We start from the raw sequence: 15,106 nt of genomic DNA on the forward strand, positions 1-15,106 counted from the left end.
GACAGGATGTATGTAGCCAGGGATCATAACCATGGGCTCAATCAAACTTGCAGTTTGGGAGTTTCTGCAAGTGGCTCCTGTCTCCCGGAAGAGTTTTGGATGTGGGAACAGTTCAACTTTTTCTCACTTCTCAGCCATACATTGTCAGTCACCTTGGGATGTTTCATTCTTTGGCATCAAGAACTAGTGAGGTGGCCCTCATTACCTCCTTTCTTGACGTCAGTGAGCGAGTTGTTCCCCATGGCTGTCTTCTGTGAAATAATTCAGCATTTGTACTGCAATTAAAACTCATAGGTGTATGTTATTAAATGGTACTGACTCATTCCACGGTTTCTCCTCAGCTGAAGAAGTGCCAGAAAATGCTATGCACAAAGCAGTGATGAAGACTGCCTCACACATCCAAAGAGATCACTCTGTCCTGTGTCGGGGTTTTCTCAAGAAGAAATTGAAGTTCCAGATTCTTTCTGCCTTGGAGGGAGAGGAAAATGGCACCTGACTAGAACCTTCTTCCCTTCTTCCCTTTTGTGAGTTTCATAAAAGCAGGGCCAGGCACCAGGTATTTGCTTCATTGAATTAGGCAATCATGATCAAAATCCCTCAGAGGAGATACACACAGGAGATTCGCCTTCACACATCAGCAGGAAAATAGAGGAGGAGAAAAAGTTTAGATTTTATAAAAACCTAACTCTGTTCTTTACATGAATGTGCCATTTTATATTAAATATGCCTGGGGGCAAACAAGCTGGTACTTTATTTCTTCCCTCCTGTTCAAAAGACTGTGCTTCTGCCTCAGACATGGACACTCCAAGCCCGGGGACCACAGGCTCTGACTTCTCTTCACTGCTCTCCGTTTCCTCATCTATAAAATGGGAATCATAATCTGGGCCTGGAACAGCTCTTGGCGTTCCTAGTGTGAGAACCTGTTCTGCGTCATAAACATTCAATACAACAATACGAGTGAAAAAATAAACTCTGTAAAACCGCAGGCTTTGGGCTTCCCGGGTGGCGCAGTGGTTGAGAATCTGCCTGCCAATTCAGGGGACACGGGTTCGAGCCCTGGTCTGGGAGGATCCCACATGCCGCAGTGCAACTGGGCCCATGAGCCACAACTACTGAGCTTGTGCGTCTGGAGCCTGTGCTCTGCAACAAGAGACGCCGCGATAGTGAGAGGCCCGCGCACTGCGATGAACCGTGGCCCCTGCTCGCCGCAACTAGAGAAAGCCCTCGCACAGAAACGAAGACCCAACATAGCCATAAATAAATAAATAAATAAATAAATAAACTGCAGGCTTTTTACGCAAGGGATAGTCATCAAGACACGTGGTTGTTCTCCAAGTGATATCGATGAAGAGTCCTAGACTTGGAGTCATAAAAATTGGGCTTCTTAGCCTAGGCTGCCTCAAGCACATACAGTACTTTTAAGTGAATTAGAAAAAGGCACCCCTTGTGACAGAGTCCTGCAGGTCTGTGGACTGATGAGCAAGTAGCATTTTGGGGCCAAACAGAAAAAGGCACCCCTTCCTCTAGTGGACGCTGCCCTGTGCCTGGATTCTCGTATAACTCAATTCAGCAGCCCTGGCTCTTCCTGCTTAAATTCTGGAACCACACAATCATTTTTATTACCTCTGAGCCTCCTTTTCCTTCCAGACAGAAAGAATTGAATTGTGATTTCTATGACCTCCTTGAGCTCTAAAAGCTACAAAAATTCTAATGAGCTTTCCCTTCCTTCTACACAAGGGACTAGGCATCACATAGATTGAAATTCCTGAGCTTGATCTTTTAAAAATCGTCTGATGACACTCCCTAATATTTGAATGAAATTGTGTATGGTTTGATGTGGGGCAGATTAAAACATAAATGCTTGAGAGTATACGTGATGTCCCAGGTAGAACCGGACATGGGTAGCCTGCCAAACAAGAATAACGACTCTGCGTTGTCAGCAAGGAAACAAGATGGGGATCTACCCCAATGCCCATCTATTGAGGTCTCTGCTCACTGTCTGTGGGGCTGAATGGCAGTCAGTGCTGGAGTCCTAGCCTCTCCCAGAGCGCCCAGAGCATCCAGGAAGCGTGGGCTGTAAGGAGCCAAAGACTGTTTTCTTTGTTGACGCCTTGTTGCCAGAAAACAGAAATTAGATCCTTGGCCAGAACCTCCTATCAGCAAATCTGAGTGCCAGCAAATGCTTCTCAGTAAGAGAGCAGACAAATAGTAACCTCCCTTTCCAAAGCTCAGGGATTTTCAGCCCTAAAATTAGGTTTCAAGTTTTAAAATCACACATACACATAATGGACCCATTCACAATTCTGAAAAAGTTGGTAGAAGTAAATTTGGTTGTATTTGTGAATATTTCTAAAATCAGTTTTATGGTTTATTTCATTTTAGCTTTGTTTTGTATTTAGAGCAAGAGGGAGGGCTTTTGGAAACAATTACAGCCAATGATGTTATTTTCAGAGAAGGAAACTGAAGCCCAGAAAGGGAAGGAGAGTAGCTCCAGGTCACACAGCAGAGCATATTTGATCAGGCTGGGATTATAATCTGATGCTCTTTTCACTCTCCCATGATGAAAATGCAACCAGAAGGTTGGGTGAAAAACGGATGGCACATAAATCATTATGACTCAATTTTTCAGTCTCAAAGGATGAATGTTCTTACCACTACCCAAGATCATAAATGGCAGAAAGTAAATGTGATTTTAAGAAAATGCTTTTATCTGCTGGTTTTCTTAAGGGCTACAACCTCTACCACTGCCCATCACAGAGGCAGATGATCTCCCATGGGTTAGTGGAGCAGACTCTCTCAGCTAGAACAATCTCAGTCCCCACCCCCCAAAACATTGTCTGCAGTGTCTTCCTTAGAATTCACACCAAGGACCAGATGTTCTCTGGATTAACGCCTGTTTGCTAACCATCTGTTTCTTCACAAGTAATGCTCCCATCTTCTTGTAGCCCCAAAGCACCTGCCAGCAAAACTAGCCATGGCCCAGTATTACCCCGGGTAGTCCCCAAAGCTCCTGGGGGATTACAAAACCATTACCTGGAGACAAACAAAACATTTGGGGGAAGAAAAATAAATGCCAAATATTAAAAGAAGGCTCCCTTTATTTAAAAAATCAGATACAAGCACTAAAATCCGTGAGCTGGAGAGCACCGAAGAGAAGGGGACCCCAAAATATATGCAGATGGAGAGTGGAATCAATCAGAAATCCATTTTATTCTTCCTGAAGAACAAAACACACCTTCTCAACAGTGGACCCCACTCTCAGGCAACGTGGCCATGGTGCCCTGATTCAGGTGGGATTAAAGATTTCCTTCCAAAGTCACTGGGATGAAGAGCCATTCCACTTCAACCCCTGTACAACCTTTTTAAAGACACAACTCCTCGGGCAGTCCTTTCTGGCACCCGGTTGGAGGGCGAATTGAAGTTTCCAGCGTAAGGGTGCTCTCTGCTGAAAACACCAGAGTCACAAACTCCACCCAGGCCCTGGGAAGGCTGAGCTCCCCCGTCTCACGCCGTCCTCATCAGAGTCGTTCCTTTGCAGAGCTTGGGGGCCCTCAAGCCAGCAATACCTGAAGCAGTTCTGACCTCACCAGAGACTCCTCAGACTCAAACTCATGGCCGTCAGCCCTGGGGGAGATGGTGGCTGAAAGGCACAGAGCCAGGATGGCCTTCTGAGTCCAAATCACACGCTAACTTTAGACGTGGGCATGTCAGGGAGCTGTTGTTTCGCCAAGAATGGACTTACTCTTTCTGCTTGAGTTTTAGGATCTACAGCAAATGAATTGTGTGTGTGTGTGTGTGTGTGTGTGTGTGTGTGTGTATGGTGGGGAGGGCGTGACTGGGCTTTGAGAGATGACCTGCTGAAAACCAAGACACAAAGACTGAGAGGGGAAAAGCAAGCATCCTTAGGCACAGAAGGGAGATCTGGTCACTCATATTAACCTGTTAATTTATACTGTGGCTCTGTACAAAAATAAAAAGGTTCTCATAAGATTAACAGTTTAAATAAATATCTGATAGAATACTCTTTTTCTCGTTTTTATAGCTCATCTTTGGGGTTGATATTTGGTCTGTGCTTCCCTTGCTGTGCTTGATCCAGGATCGCGATCACTTCATCAGCCTGTATTCGCTCCTGCAAAAAAAGACAATTTACACATTGCTGTTACAAGCATACTAGTCAGTGGCAGAAGCTTCCTCAACACTTCCAGGCATCCATCTGTAATGGATGGGTGCTAAATCTGGCTAAGAAGGAAACCTCATCTCCATCCCTACCCGGGTACCTTCTCTTAACTTCCCTATGTCCTGAGCAATCACTTTCCAAGATTTCTCTCTTGCCAAGCAATCTTGTATATTCAACTGCTGACTTCCCTTGCTACTTTGTGGTCCCACAGAGATCTCCAATTCAGTTCTCCAGGTCAGTGTTCAAGCTGAATTCACCATTTTCTCCCCCACAGGCCTACTCTGTCCCCTTCACATATTTCTTCTCTCAGTAAAGACCACCACTGCTCCCCCATTTGCCCCAAAGGCCTGACCAGGGTTTCTTGGATCTGATAAATCACCAGTCCTCTCTGTTCTGCCTCCTGTTTCTGTCCCCTCTTTTTTTCAGTGCACATACTGTTGCCTTACTTGAGGCCACTGTTTCTCAACCTTGGCACGGCTGACGTCTTGGAGCAGATAACTCTCTGTTGGGTGGGTTGTCCTGTGCATTGTAGGATGTTTAGCAGCATCCCTGGCTTCTTCCTACTACAGGTAACCAGTGGCACATGCCCGGCCCCAAGTCGTGACAACCAAACATGTCTCTAAATGTTGCCAAATGTGCCCTACAGGACGCACAATCGCTCCTGCTTGAGGACCATGGGTTTACGCGCTCATCCTCTCTTAACTCAGTTACTGCGGCAGCTTCCAAATTGATCTGTTTCACACCCCCTCCCACGTGCTTCTGATGGACTCTCTGCGCTTGAAGCATGATCCCCGCCCTTTCCTGCTCACTGCTCACAACCCTCACGTGGGTTCCCGTGGCTCCACGCTCCAGGTCGGACCTTTTTTTTTTGCGGTACGCGGGCCTCTCACTGTTGTGGCCTCTCCCATTGCGGAACACAGGCTCCGGACGTGCAGGCTCAGTGGCCATGGCTCACGGGCCCAGTTGCTCTGCAGCATGTGGGATCCTCCCAGACCAGGGCTCGAACCCGTGTCCCCTGCATTGGCAGGCGGATTCTCAACCACTGTGCCACCAGGGAAGCCTCCAGGTCCGACCTTCTTGATGTGCTTATAAGGACTCTGACTTTTCTCTCTTCTTCAGCTCACCTTGTCTTCCCCCCTCGCCTCACCTTACATTCCACCGTCCTGACTTACCTCAAGGTCTCTGAATGCAGCACTCTGAGAAGGACTTCCTAATTCTAGTCCAGGTTAAGTGCCCCTAGGATTTAAAGGATGCTTCCATTGTGCTTTCTCTTATCCCCACACCAATCCTTCAACAGGCCCAGCTGGTCTACCTCCAAATGGCATCTCCAATCGCCCACATCTTTTCACTGTCTTTATCATGACTCTAGTCGACGACGTGTTAGCTACAGTAATCTTTCCTCTCCTGTAACTCCTGGGGCTGGAGGAGGTGAGGAAGGAATATGGCGTCCCCTGTACAGTTAGAGTAGAATTCATATTTCTTGAGCAGCTTGTCCATCCGATCGCCACCTCCTCTGTGCCCTCTTTTCAGCCCGCTCTCCGCCTTGCATGCCCTGTTCTGGCCACCCAGGCTTCCTTTGCTTCTTGACTGTTCTGTGCTCCTTCTTGTCTCTGGGCCTTTACAACCTCTTCTCCCCCTGGAATACTCCTTCGAAGACCTTTACCACGGTTAGCTTCTTCTTGTCACTTGTCTGGGGGCCCCTCACACTTCACCCCCGGCTCCTTTTTACTCTCGGATCAGTTGCCTTGTTCTCTTTCCCACACATCATTTCTCACTATCTGAAAATTCCTCAATTATTTATTCTTTTACTTATTTGTTGTCTTTTTTCATTAGAAGGTAAGCTCCATGAAAGCAGGGAGTCTTGTCATGTTCAGTCACTGTTGTTTTTCCTGTGTCCAGAAAAGCTACAGACATTTGGCAAGGGAGTATTATAGTTGATGAATAAATACAGAAGTGGATGAAGGGCTGTCCCTGTCTAAAATATCTCTCCCTAAGGAAATCATGCTCATCTTTGAAGGCTCATGTCAAATGCCATCTCCTCAACGAAGCCTTTCCTGGTTTCCTCTTTCTATCCCCTAAATACCATGCATTTTTTTAAATTAATTAATTTTATTTTTAACTGTGTCTCGTCTTGCTGCATGCGGGATCTTTCATTGCTGTGTGCCGGCTCTTCATTGCGGCACATGGGCTTCTCTAGTTGTGGCATGCGGGATCTCTAGTTGTGACCTGTGTGCTCAGTAGTTGTGGCGTATGGGCCGCGGCATGTGAGATCTTAGTTCCTCAGCCAGGGATTGAACCAGTGTCCCCTGCATTGCAGGACGGATTCTTAACCACTGGACCATGAGGGAAGTCCCCACCATGCATTTTTGCCTCTAATAGTTCCTACTGAACTTTGCTGTGCTTTTATTACTCAGGCCCCTGTATTATCTCTTCACTTTGACTTCAAGCTCCCTGAAAATAAAAGTTATGTCTTATCTAGTTTGTATCTCCTATAGGTAGTCCCTGGCACAATATCCAGCATAGTGAGTTATATAAAGAACATTTTATGACTTGAAAACAAAGCCTCTTGTATTCAAGAGCTTGTAATTGAGCATAATGTTGACCAAAAGGCACCTACAAGGACCAAACATACTGAATAACAGAAAACTAAACTGTCTTGATGTCCAAGTAAAATGGGCGAGTATTACTTTTATGAATATGGGGAGAACATCTTGCTGATTAGCAAACTGATATAGATACAAAATGTTGCAATCTGAATGCACAGGAGACTGTTGTCACGTACATCCTGAAAGGAAAGATGTTTAAGAGCTGCAAGTCTCTATACAAGCAACTGAAGCTTCTAATATTGGGCATCCTTACCGGTGTATGTTGCTAAATACTCCTTGAGAATTCAGTGCCTTTAAAAGTAATCTATGAGCATGGAAGTCTGCCAGTTCTCATGAGGTATTGATAGGCAGGCTTTCTTTGCCCAGGGATTCAACCTGAGAGCAGATGCCTAACTCAGGAACTCTGAAGATTTTTTGCACATTGAAATCACCTGGGGAGCTTTTAAAACTTCCGACACTTAGGTTACAGCCCAAATCAATTAACCCAGAATTTCCAAGGGTGGTAGACAAAATGTCAATAGTTTGTAAAGATCACCAATTGATTCCAGTGTGGAGCAAAGTCTGGGAATCACGTCATAGGCAAAATTTTCTAGCAGTTGCTTCAGAGGCTCTGGTCATTTTCTTCTGTGACCACTAGATGTCACCACAGCCTGGAGATTGAAGAATTTTCTTAACACTGTACTTTCCAGGTTAGCAAGGCTCAAAGAGAACTTAGTGTTAGCTTATTTAGATATAAAAAGTATCTTGGGAGAGAGGGCTGAGGTAATGAATAATAAAACAGGATATGCGTTCATTGAATTAAACACTAAAGAGAAAAAAGGACGAGGCAATTTTTCAACAATGTGATAGCTGCACTGCGTACTCAGGTACCGAGGTTCCTTAGTCCAGAAGGAGTAATGTGGAGGAACGCTGACATTATGGATGTGGAGACACAGGAGGAGAGAGGAATTACAGGTGAAGGAAGTGAAGTTTTCAGATCTCTCCCTGCTCTGCTCCCTCTGTCAGGACCATTCTTTTCTCTTTCTGTGGCTGGCTATATTCCTCTGCTCTCTTAGGATTGCGCTTATATACGTAAGTCTTCCTTGCTATCCCCCTGCAAACGCAGACTGTTTTCTCCCCGTCATTTGCTTTTCAGCCTTTCTAAGCTCCTCGTGGCCAAAGCTATGCTTTGTTCAACTGTGTCCCCCCAGGGCCTACCTAGTGGAGTTTTCCAGACACAGAGTAGATCTTCCATAAATATTTGGGAAATATATGAAAGAATGCTTAGGGGATATGGCTTAAAAACTGAGCCAGGTTTGATGGCAAAAAGTATATGAGAAACTCATTTTAAAGTTTCTGATGAAATTGGATTCAATTTAGGGATGTAAAGAGGAAATTTGGTTAGAATGCCATTTTCAACACTAGAATTTCATAGCTTCATTAAGACTCAAGGCTGGAGGAGACTTGGAAGTCGTCCGGTTTAGCCCTTGCCATGAAGTTTCAGCTTCAGGTTCAGCGTTCCATGCCAAGCAGTTGCTGAGGCTTTGACTGGAGCCGTCCAGTGACAAGAAACTCAATACTTCCAAACAAGACAAGTTCACCAAATAGTGCTGACGATTAGAAAGTTATTCCTTATGTTGAGCCTAGATTTTCCTCCCAGGGGCTTGTATCCAGAGGTCTTAATTCATCCCTCTGCAGCCTCACAGACAGACACCATAATCTCTGCCCACAGCATCCAGAAGGATGTGATCATGGTCTATTACCCAGGCTAAGCATCCTTAGCTACTTCCAATAGAATAATAACAATATTTTAATATTTAATTTACTAGTAGTAAATGATAAACTTGCAGGTGTCCTCACCCTCTTCTACATATGTTTCATAAATTATTCAGTGAACTCTTAAAGGATTTGTTGAGAAAACAAATCAGTCTTCCCAGTGACCAGTAAAAAATGATTCCTCTCTCTTGATGCTACAATTTATTAATAAACTCAAGACTAATTAGAGACTGCCAAATATGGCTGTGATGTCTATTTCTGCAAACCTTCATTTCTAAGAACCCATCTGATTAAGAACTGCATTCATAGCCCTTCTTTTCCTCAAACTCATCCTACAAACGTCAAATGTGTAATTGCTAGGTTATGGGTCTGATTAACAAAATCTGTTCTTGCTTAGAAAACAGAGCCAGTGTTGGAAACCAGACAGAAAGGATTCTGTAAAAGTTTTTGTTTGGTTTGGTTTTGGTTTGGTTTTTTTCCCCATGATCTCTAAGATCCCTGAAGGGTTATGAATCAACCCAAAGGGCTTTTCTGATAAATCAGTTCATGAAGCAGGTCTATAGGATGTCTCAGTGGCTTTCTGGGTGGGTCAGAAACTCACCAATTCTCTGTAGAGTGGGTCCAAGGTAAACCACAGAGCCACAGCACACCTCTGGCCCTTGGTGACTGCCTTCACCCCATGCGGGTTCTCTCCTCCAGATGAGAAGCTGATCATACGCCCACACTTTGGTTTTATAGAGGCCTGAGAAAGAGAGTGAAAATTTGACTCTCAATTCCTATACTGTTAACATTTCTACAATCCCCCTTCTCTGTCCTTCTAATGGAATCCTGGGGTTGAAAATTGCTTCAATTTCCTCGTCTGTAAAACAAGATAAGGTCAAAACAATACGGAATTCAGAAAATAAAGTTATCAGGTAAAACGGTTGGCACAGTCCATGGCAAATGGTAATCGCTCAATACATGCTATGTTGGTGGCTGGTAAACTCCATGAAGGCAAAGCCTCTCTCTTTTAGTTCACGTCTCTAATTTTAGCACTAGTACAACATCTGGCCTAAGCAGATGTACATTTAATATTTGTGGAATGATAAAAACAAACCAAGGGGACATGTAGAGTGCTGGTAAATTCTTATAATTGATCTAGGTAGTGGTTCCATGGATGCACCCTTTCTAATTCCTTATTGTGCATTTATGGTTTGTGAACTTCTCATAATACAAAAATTTTTCAAAGTCAAGTCTAATCCCATGTGATACTTTAATTCCTGTTACAATATTCCTGCCCAGTAGTCCTTAGCCAATGTTTTCATACCTCCAGTGATGAGAACACACCACCCCTTCAGGTGACCAATTCCATGGCCTCCAGGGCTCTGGAATGATGGGCACAGTCCTTCCAAGCTTGGCTCAGATGGAGCTGTCCACTAATGATTAGGTAGGACAGGGTAGAAGGGAAAGAGGCACTGCTGGGGGCCCTGAGCCAGAGCATTAGATCAAACAAGCAGGCTCTCCAAACTGAGTAAGCGGAAGCGATGGAATATTAGGGGTCTTGCTTCCGTGAATAAAGTGTCTGCTCTAAGCAGAGTTCATTTTTCTTTCTTGAGAAACACAGAAACCTGACTTATTCCATAGTACAGCTTAGAAATAAAAGCAAGAAAGTAGCACCAATCGTTGTACTATTTGATAAGATGGACCAGTTCTAACTAGCTATTTTCTGAATTGAATTGAGTTGATACGTGACCATTAGAAGAACTTTGGTCCCCTTCAGCATAAAATGGGATGGCTAAGTTTTTCCACTGCCATCCTCAGGAGGAATATTTGGAAGATTTCCTGAAGTCCTTGGACGCTACTTAACGTAGGTACTCCCAGACTGTGTGACGAACTTGTGGAAGGTCAAAGGTAAGTGGAGTAGTCAAAGATCCTGAGGTGTGTGTGTGTGTATGTGTGTGTGTGTGTGCGTGTGCGTGTGTGTGTTCTGTGTGCGTGTGTTAAAAGGAAGAGCAGAGAAAAGCAGTCACTTTCTGGGTTACTCTTCTGTTCACGATAATTGAGGAGTGATTTGTCTTTGCGAGAGAGAGTTGCTTTTCCCAAGCAGCTTCATCAAAGTGACTTTCTGACATAAATCTAGGTTCCTAGTTACTGGTGCCTCCAGCATCAATCCGATTTTGTGTTTCTGGAGCAGGAATTTGTTGTGCATTTTCACACAGAAACAGCAAGTTAACTAATACTAGAAGACATATGAAGCAGGACAGGAAAGCCTTCCTATACGCATGGCTTTAGGATCTAATTTCAAATTTTCTGAGCTGCTCATCCCCTGATGCTGGTCAAGGGCTTACTTACCCACACACGCTTGCCATTGCTTCTATGTGATTAGAGTCTTGGCCTCAACATCTTACAATACTAAAGAGAGGCTGTGGGAACAATTTAATGCTTTGTCTCTGATGGAAGAATTGAAAATATGTTTACACATGAAGAACTTTGGGAAAAGAAGCTATCCATTGCCTGAAGCAGTTGGGACTGGTTGCAGGTACGTGGAGTCACAAAGGACTAATCTTATCAAGTGGAGAGCATCACCTCTCATAGATCAGGTATGCGGAGGAATAAACAAGCTCCACTAATGACATTGCTTCTAAGGGAAAATGTATTCTGAAGTTTAAATGATTGTAAACATACGTTTGGAACACAGACCCACTGAGTTTAGTTTTTCATGAAGCAAATGGAACTCATTGGATTTTATCTTTTTCAAACTTGCACAGAGAAACCAAAATAACGAAATACCCAAGTTTCACAAATATGCTGCTGTCGAAAATAATCCATGGCTCTTCCAAGTATGATGAAAGAAAATTCCTTTTGATTTGCATCTAACTGATGATTAAAGTCAGAGAAGGCTTTGTGCTGTACTTGCCTTGAATAAATGTAAATCTTCAGCCACCATTCAGTAATTATACAATTTCCAGATTTTTCCAAAGTAAAGAACTTAGGAGACTATTCTTCCTTGCATAGCACAAAGCTGGGGCATTTCCCTGCTCCAATTTTCCCTCCAGAATCAAGGGAGGGAAAACTGAAAAGAAAAACTATCCATTTCTCTTTGTTATTGGCACTGGTTAACTAAGAATTTTAATTATCTACAAAATGCTCCCAAAACTCTACCATATGCATTAATCTGAAGTAGAACTAATTTTTGAAAATAGCTCTCTCAACTTGGAGCTTTTTCATTAAAACATTGTTTAAATTAGTTTTTCTTTTACTTTTTTAGGGGATGGTGGTGGTTAGATTCAGTACTTTTAAAAATAGCTGCATCTTTATCTTAAAAGTATAAATCTTTTAAAAAGGAGTAGTATCTGCTTTCACATCTTTAAAAAGCAGAATTACAGTTAATTTTAATTCAAAAATTGGTGAATTCACACATATTTAATGATTCATTTATGATTCATACATATCAATAATATTCCCGCCTTACTTATTTTCAAACATTGAACATTTCCAAATATGGCCACTAGATGGCGCAGAAGCAAAGAAATCTTTTCAACCACCTGCCTGATTTTCTTTCCAATTGTGTGAGATTCAAACAGTTTTGAACCTGTTAGCAGAGCTCAGAAATCAAATGCTTTCTGCACAGAGGCTTTTCAAAAGTTGATATTTTTGTACTGGCATTTAAACTGAGCCTGGATCATCAGTCTTGATTTAATTTCCCAAATCATGAAGCATCAAAATACTCCCATGATAATATTTAAGCTTTTTACAAAAAAGAGTGTGGAGGCATCATGACCTTTTAAATATACAGTACATTAAAGAGTATGAAATATTTTTCTTAATTATATCAATGTTTCTGGACAATTCTAACCAGAATTCCCATAGGTTTTCCCTTTAAATCCAGTAATACATCGTTTTTATATCATTTGCTTACACCCTGGTAGTATGCCATGAATGAGACCAAGAAAAGGGTACAAAATAAGAGGGGAAAGACATAAAACTCAGAAAAAAGTTGTGGAAATAGCTTACATAATGCAAAATCCTTGAAATCTATCACATACATGTCTCAACTATTTTGATTTTGTATAGAGGAAAGAGATATCTCATAATCTACTTATAATTCAAGTATCTCCTCAATCAGAAAACCTCTTTTTTCTACCATGGCATATGCCGTTCGGCTTAAAAACCAAAGATTCTGGCTATACGGTTTATATGTGTTCAGTAGGCTGGTTGTCCAAAGGCATTAGTTTGCTTAGGAAGATGGTGGTTGAGTTTAACTTTCGATTTTTGATCTACGATAGTGTGTTTAGAATCTCTTCCAAAGTATGAATATGTAACACATGTGTGTCTGTGTGAATGTGTATATATCAATTTTCAAGTATAGGTTTACTTACTATCAGAATTATATATATATATATGTATACATATATATATATACACGCATATCATAATTTGGATAATGAGGGGTATGGAAGCCAATGCTCACCTAACATACAGAGCACCAGGGTACTTGAAAGCCATTCTGTAGAGTCATTTGACTTGTTATAGTCGTGGGTGATTTAAGAATAAGTGTTTTAAAAAAAAAAAAAAAAGAATAAGTGTTTTTAGGTTCCCATCAGATTACTTGGCAAAGAATCAGAAGATCTAGGTTCTAGTTCTAAGTCTAACACAAACTAACTATATGATCCTTAATATATATTATTTATATTACCCATCTGTAAAAAGGAAAAGAAGATTTTTATTGATGATTCCATTTCTAACATTTTATAATGTATACATTTACTGGATCTCTCTCCACCTCATGAATTCTCAAGCTCAGAAATATTTGAAATCCAGCAGTCTTTGGAAAATGGCAAAATTGAGACTAAAAATGCTAGATAAATTTGCAAGAATCGGCTTGCTTACGGTCACAGTTTTGGCATCCATCTCAGTGAATATGAATTCGCCTCCTTCAAAGTCATCATTCATATATAGGAGAGCACTGTAAGAAGAAAGGGAAGCAATTTGTACTCTTATATGACTACACAACATCACCGCAGAACACTGCAGACTGGGCATGAACTGACCAGCCTGATTAGTAAGTTTCCTCTGAACTAAACATTAAAATGATTGACCCTCCTAACCCTCAAGCGTAAGATCAGATGTAGGGTCATAACCCTGAAGTATTTATTTATTCCACTCAGGTTAAAGTTTTAATTATATGTCAGACTTCATCTATCATTTCACCTCCTCCAAATAAAATCTAGCTAGGTTTAATCTAGCCCTTTGATCTCGCCCACAGCATCTAAAACTCTGTTCTTTCCTTTTATACTAGTAACTCGAAAGGATGTATTTTTTCCGTTAAGTAGCTGGAGAGATCTAAGGGGTGTATCCAAGTCTTGCAGATAGGGGGCGCTCAATAAACATGTTTGTATAGAGCACAGTGTAGTAATAATTAACACATTATATACATGATGACTACAACTCCTGACTGTTTACACAGTAAAATATCATTCAATAAGACAAAACTTTTTTGTCCTGAGTTTTCAGTTTCTTACTTACAAAATGCAGACATAGATAAATGATGTGTTGTGATCCCTATGCCTGCTGAGATGCATACCCTGTGTTCTCAGACTGAGATATTAATACATAAACCACAAGGAGTATGTTTAAATAAAAGCCAAGTGAGAAAAAAAAACCCATAAACTTTACTTTTTATATTAAAACAAAATGGGCATTCTGTGGAATAAGACGCAACAAATCGTGCAGGGATTTTTAAGATAAAAATATGATATGCTGAAATCACTTCTCAGTTGTGGCAGCCGCTTCAGAAGACTGAGCATTTCTGCTTCATTGAGATGAATGTGATGACAAGCAAAACAGATCAGCTTTCTAGTTTCCATGGGGTTTTGATAACTGTTGGGCACAAGTTTGGTTCTGAATCAGATGCTGGCAGTACCTATAGTCCCGGAATGTGTAAGCAGGAGGCTCCTTCCAGCATTCATTGGCCTCTGGATCCAACAGGCAGTTGTCAGCATGGATGGGATGACTGAGGTCATTTCTTCTATCCTGTTGACCTGCCAGAAAAGGGAACAGGGAAGCATGAGAAATTGAATGCCGTAACCTCCAAGAGCAAAGCTGGCAACCTGTCTTCTCCCGTGGCTGGTGCCCCTTGCAAATTTGAGGATCAGAACTCAGAGCAGGCTAAAGAACGCTGGGCAAGCACCGTGAAGAGACTCTGGTCCTGCTTCGATATGAACTTGATGTAAAAAACTGTAGGCAAGTCACACCTGTCTCTTCAGCTATAAAAGTTCTCCGATATAAATATACATGCAGAAATTCCATGCATTTCATGGGCTGTACTTTGTGTGGGACAGTCAAAGGATGAGGATAAAATGCAAACGTCAAAAAGAAAAGATTTGGGCTTCCCTGGTGGCGCAGTGGTTGAGATTCCACCTGCTGATGCAGGGGATACGGGTTCGTGCCCCCGTCCGGGAGGATCCCACATGCCACGGAGCGGCTAGGCCCGTGACCCACGGCCGCTGGGCCTGCGCGTCCGGAGCCTGTGCTCCGCAATGGGGGAGGCCACGGCAGTGAGAGGCCCGCGTACCGCAAAAAAAAAAAA

The 15,106-nt window shown here is 42.4% G+C and overlaps 1 protein-coding gene across 1 annotated transcript in view; it reads right to left on the minus strand.

Annotated features, from left to right (window-relative positions):
• Positions 1 to 3,080: 3,080 nt before the first annotated feature.
• The window catches only part of P3H2 (prolyl 3-hydroxylase 2), a 155,638-nt gene continuing 143,612 nt past the window's right edge, over positions 3,081 to 15,106 (minus strand). Inside the window, exons 13-16 of the mRNA XM_024768591.1 lie at positions 14,441 to 14,558; positions 13,408 to 13,483; positions 9,140 to 9,280; positions 3,081 to 4,129 (exon numbers count right to left, since the gene is read on the minus strand). Coding sequence (XP_024624359.1) covers positions 4,037 to 4,129; positions 9,140 to 9,280; positions 13,408 to 13,483; positions 14,441 to 14,558 — 428 coding nt within the window. The 3' untranslated portion in view covers positions 3,081 to 4,036. The remainder of the gene's footprint in view (positions 4,130 to 9,139; positions 9,281 to 13,407; positions 13,484 to 14,440; positions 14,559 to 15,106) is intronic.

The sequence above is a fragment of the Neophocaena asiaeorientalis genome, unplaced genomic scaffold (genome assembly GCF_003031525.2).
Source record: "Neophocaena asiaeorientalis asiaeorientalis breed wild unplaced genomic scaffold, Neophocaena_asiaeorientalis_V1.1 scaffold225, whole genome shotgun sequence".
NCBI lineage: Eukaryota > Metazoa > Chordata > Mammalia > Artiodactyla > Phocoenidae > Neophocaena > Neophocaena asiaeorientalis.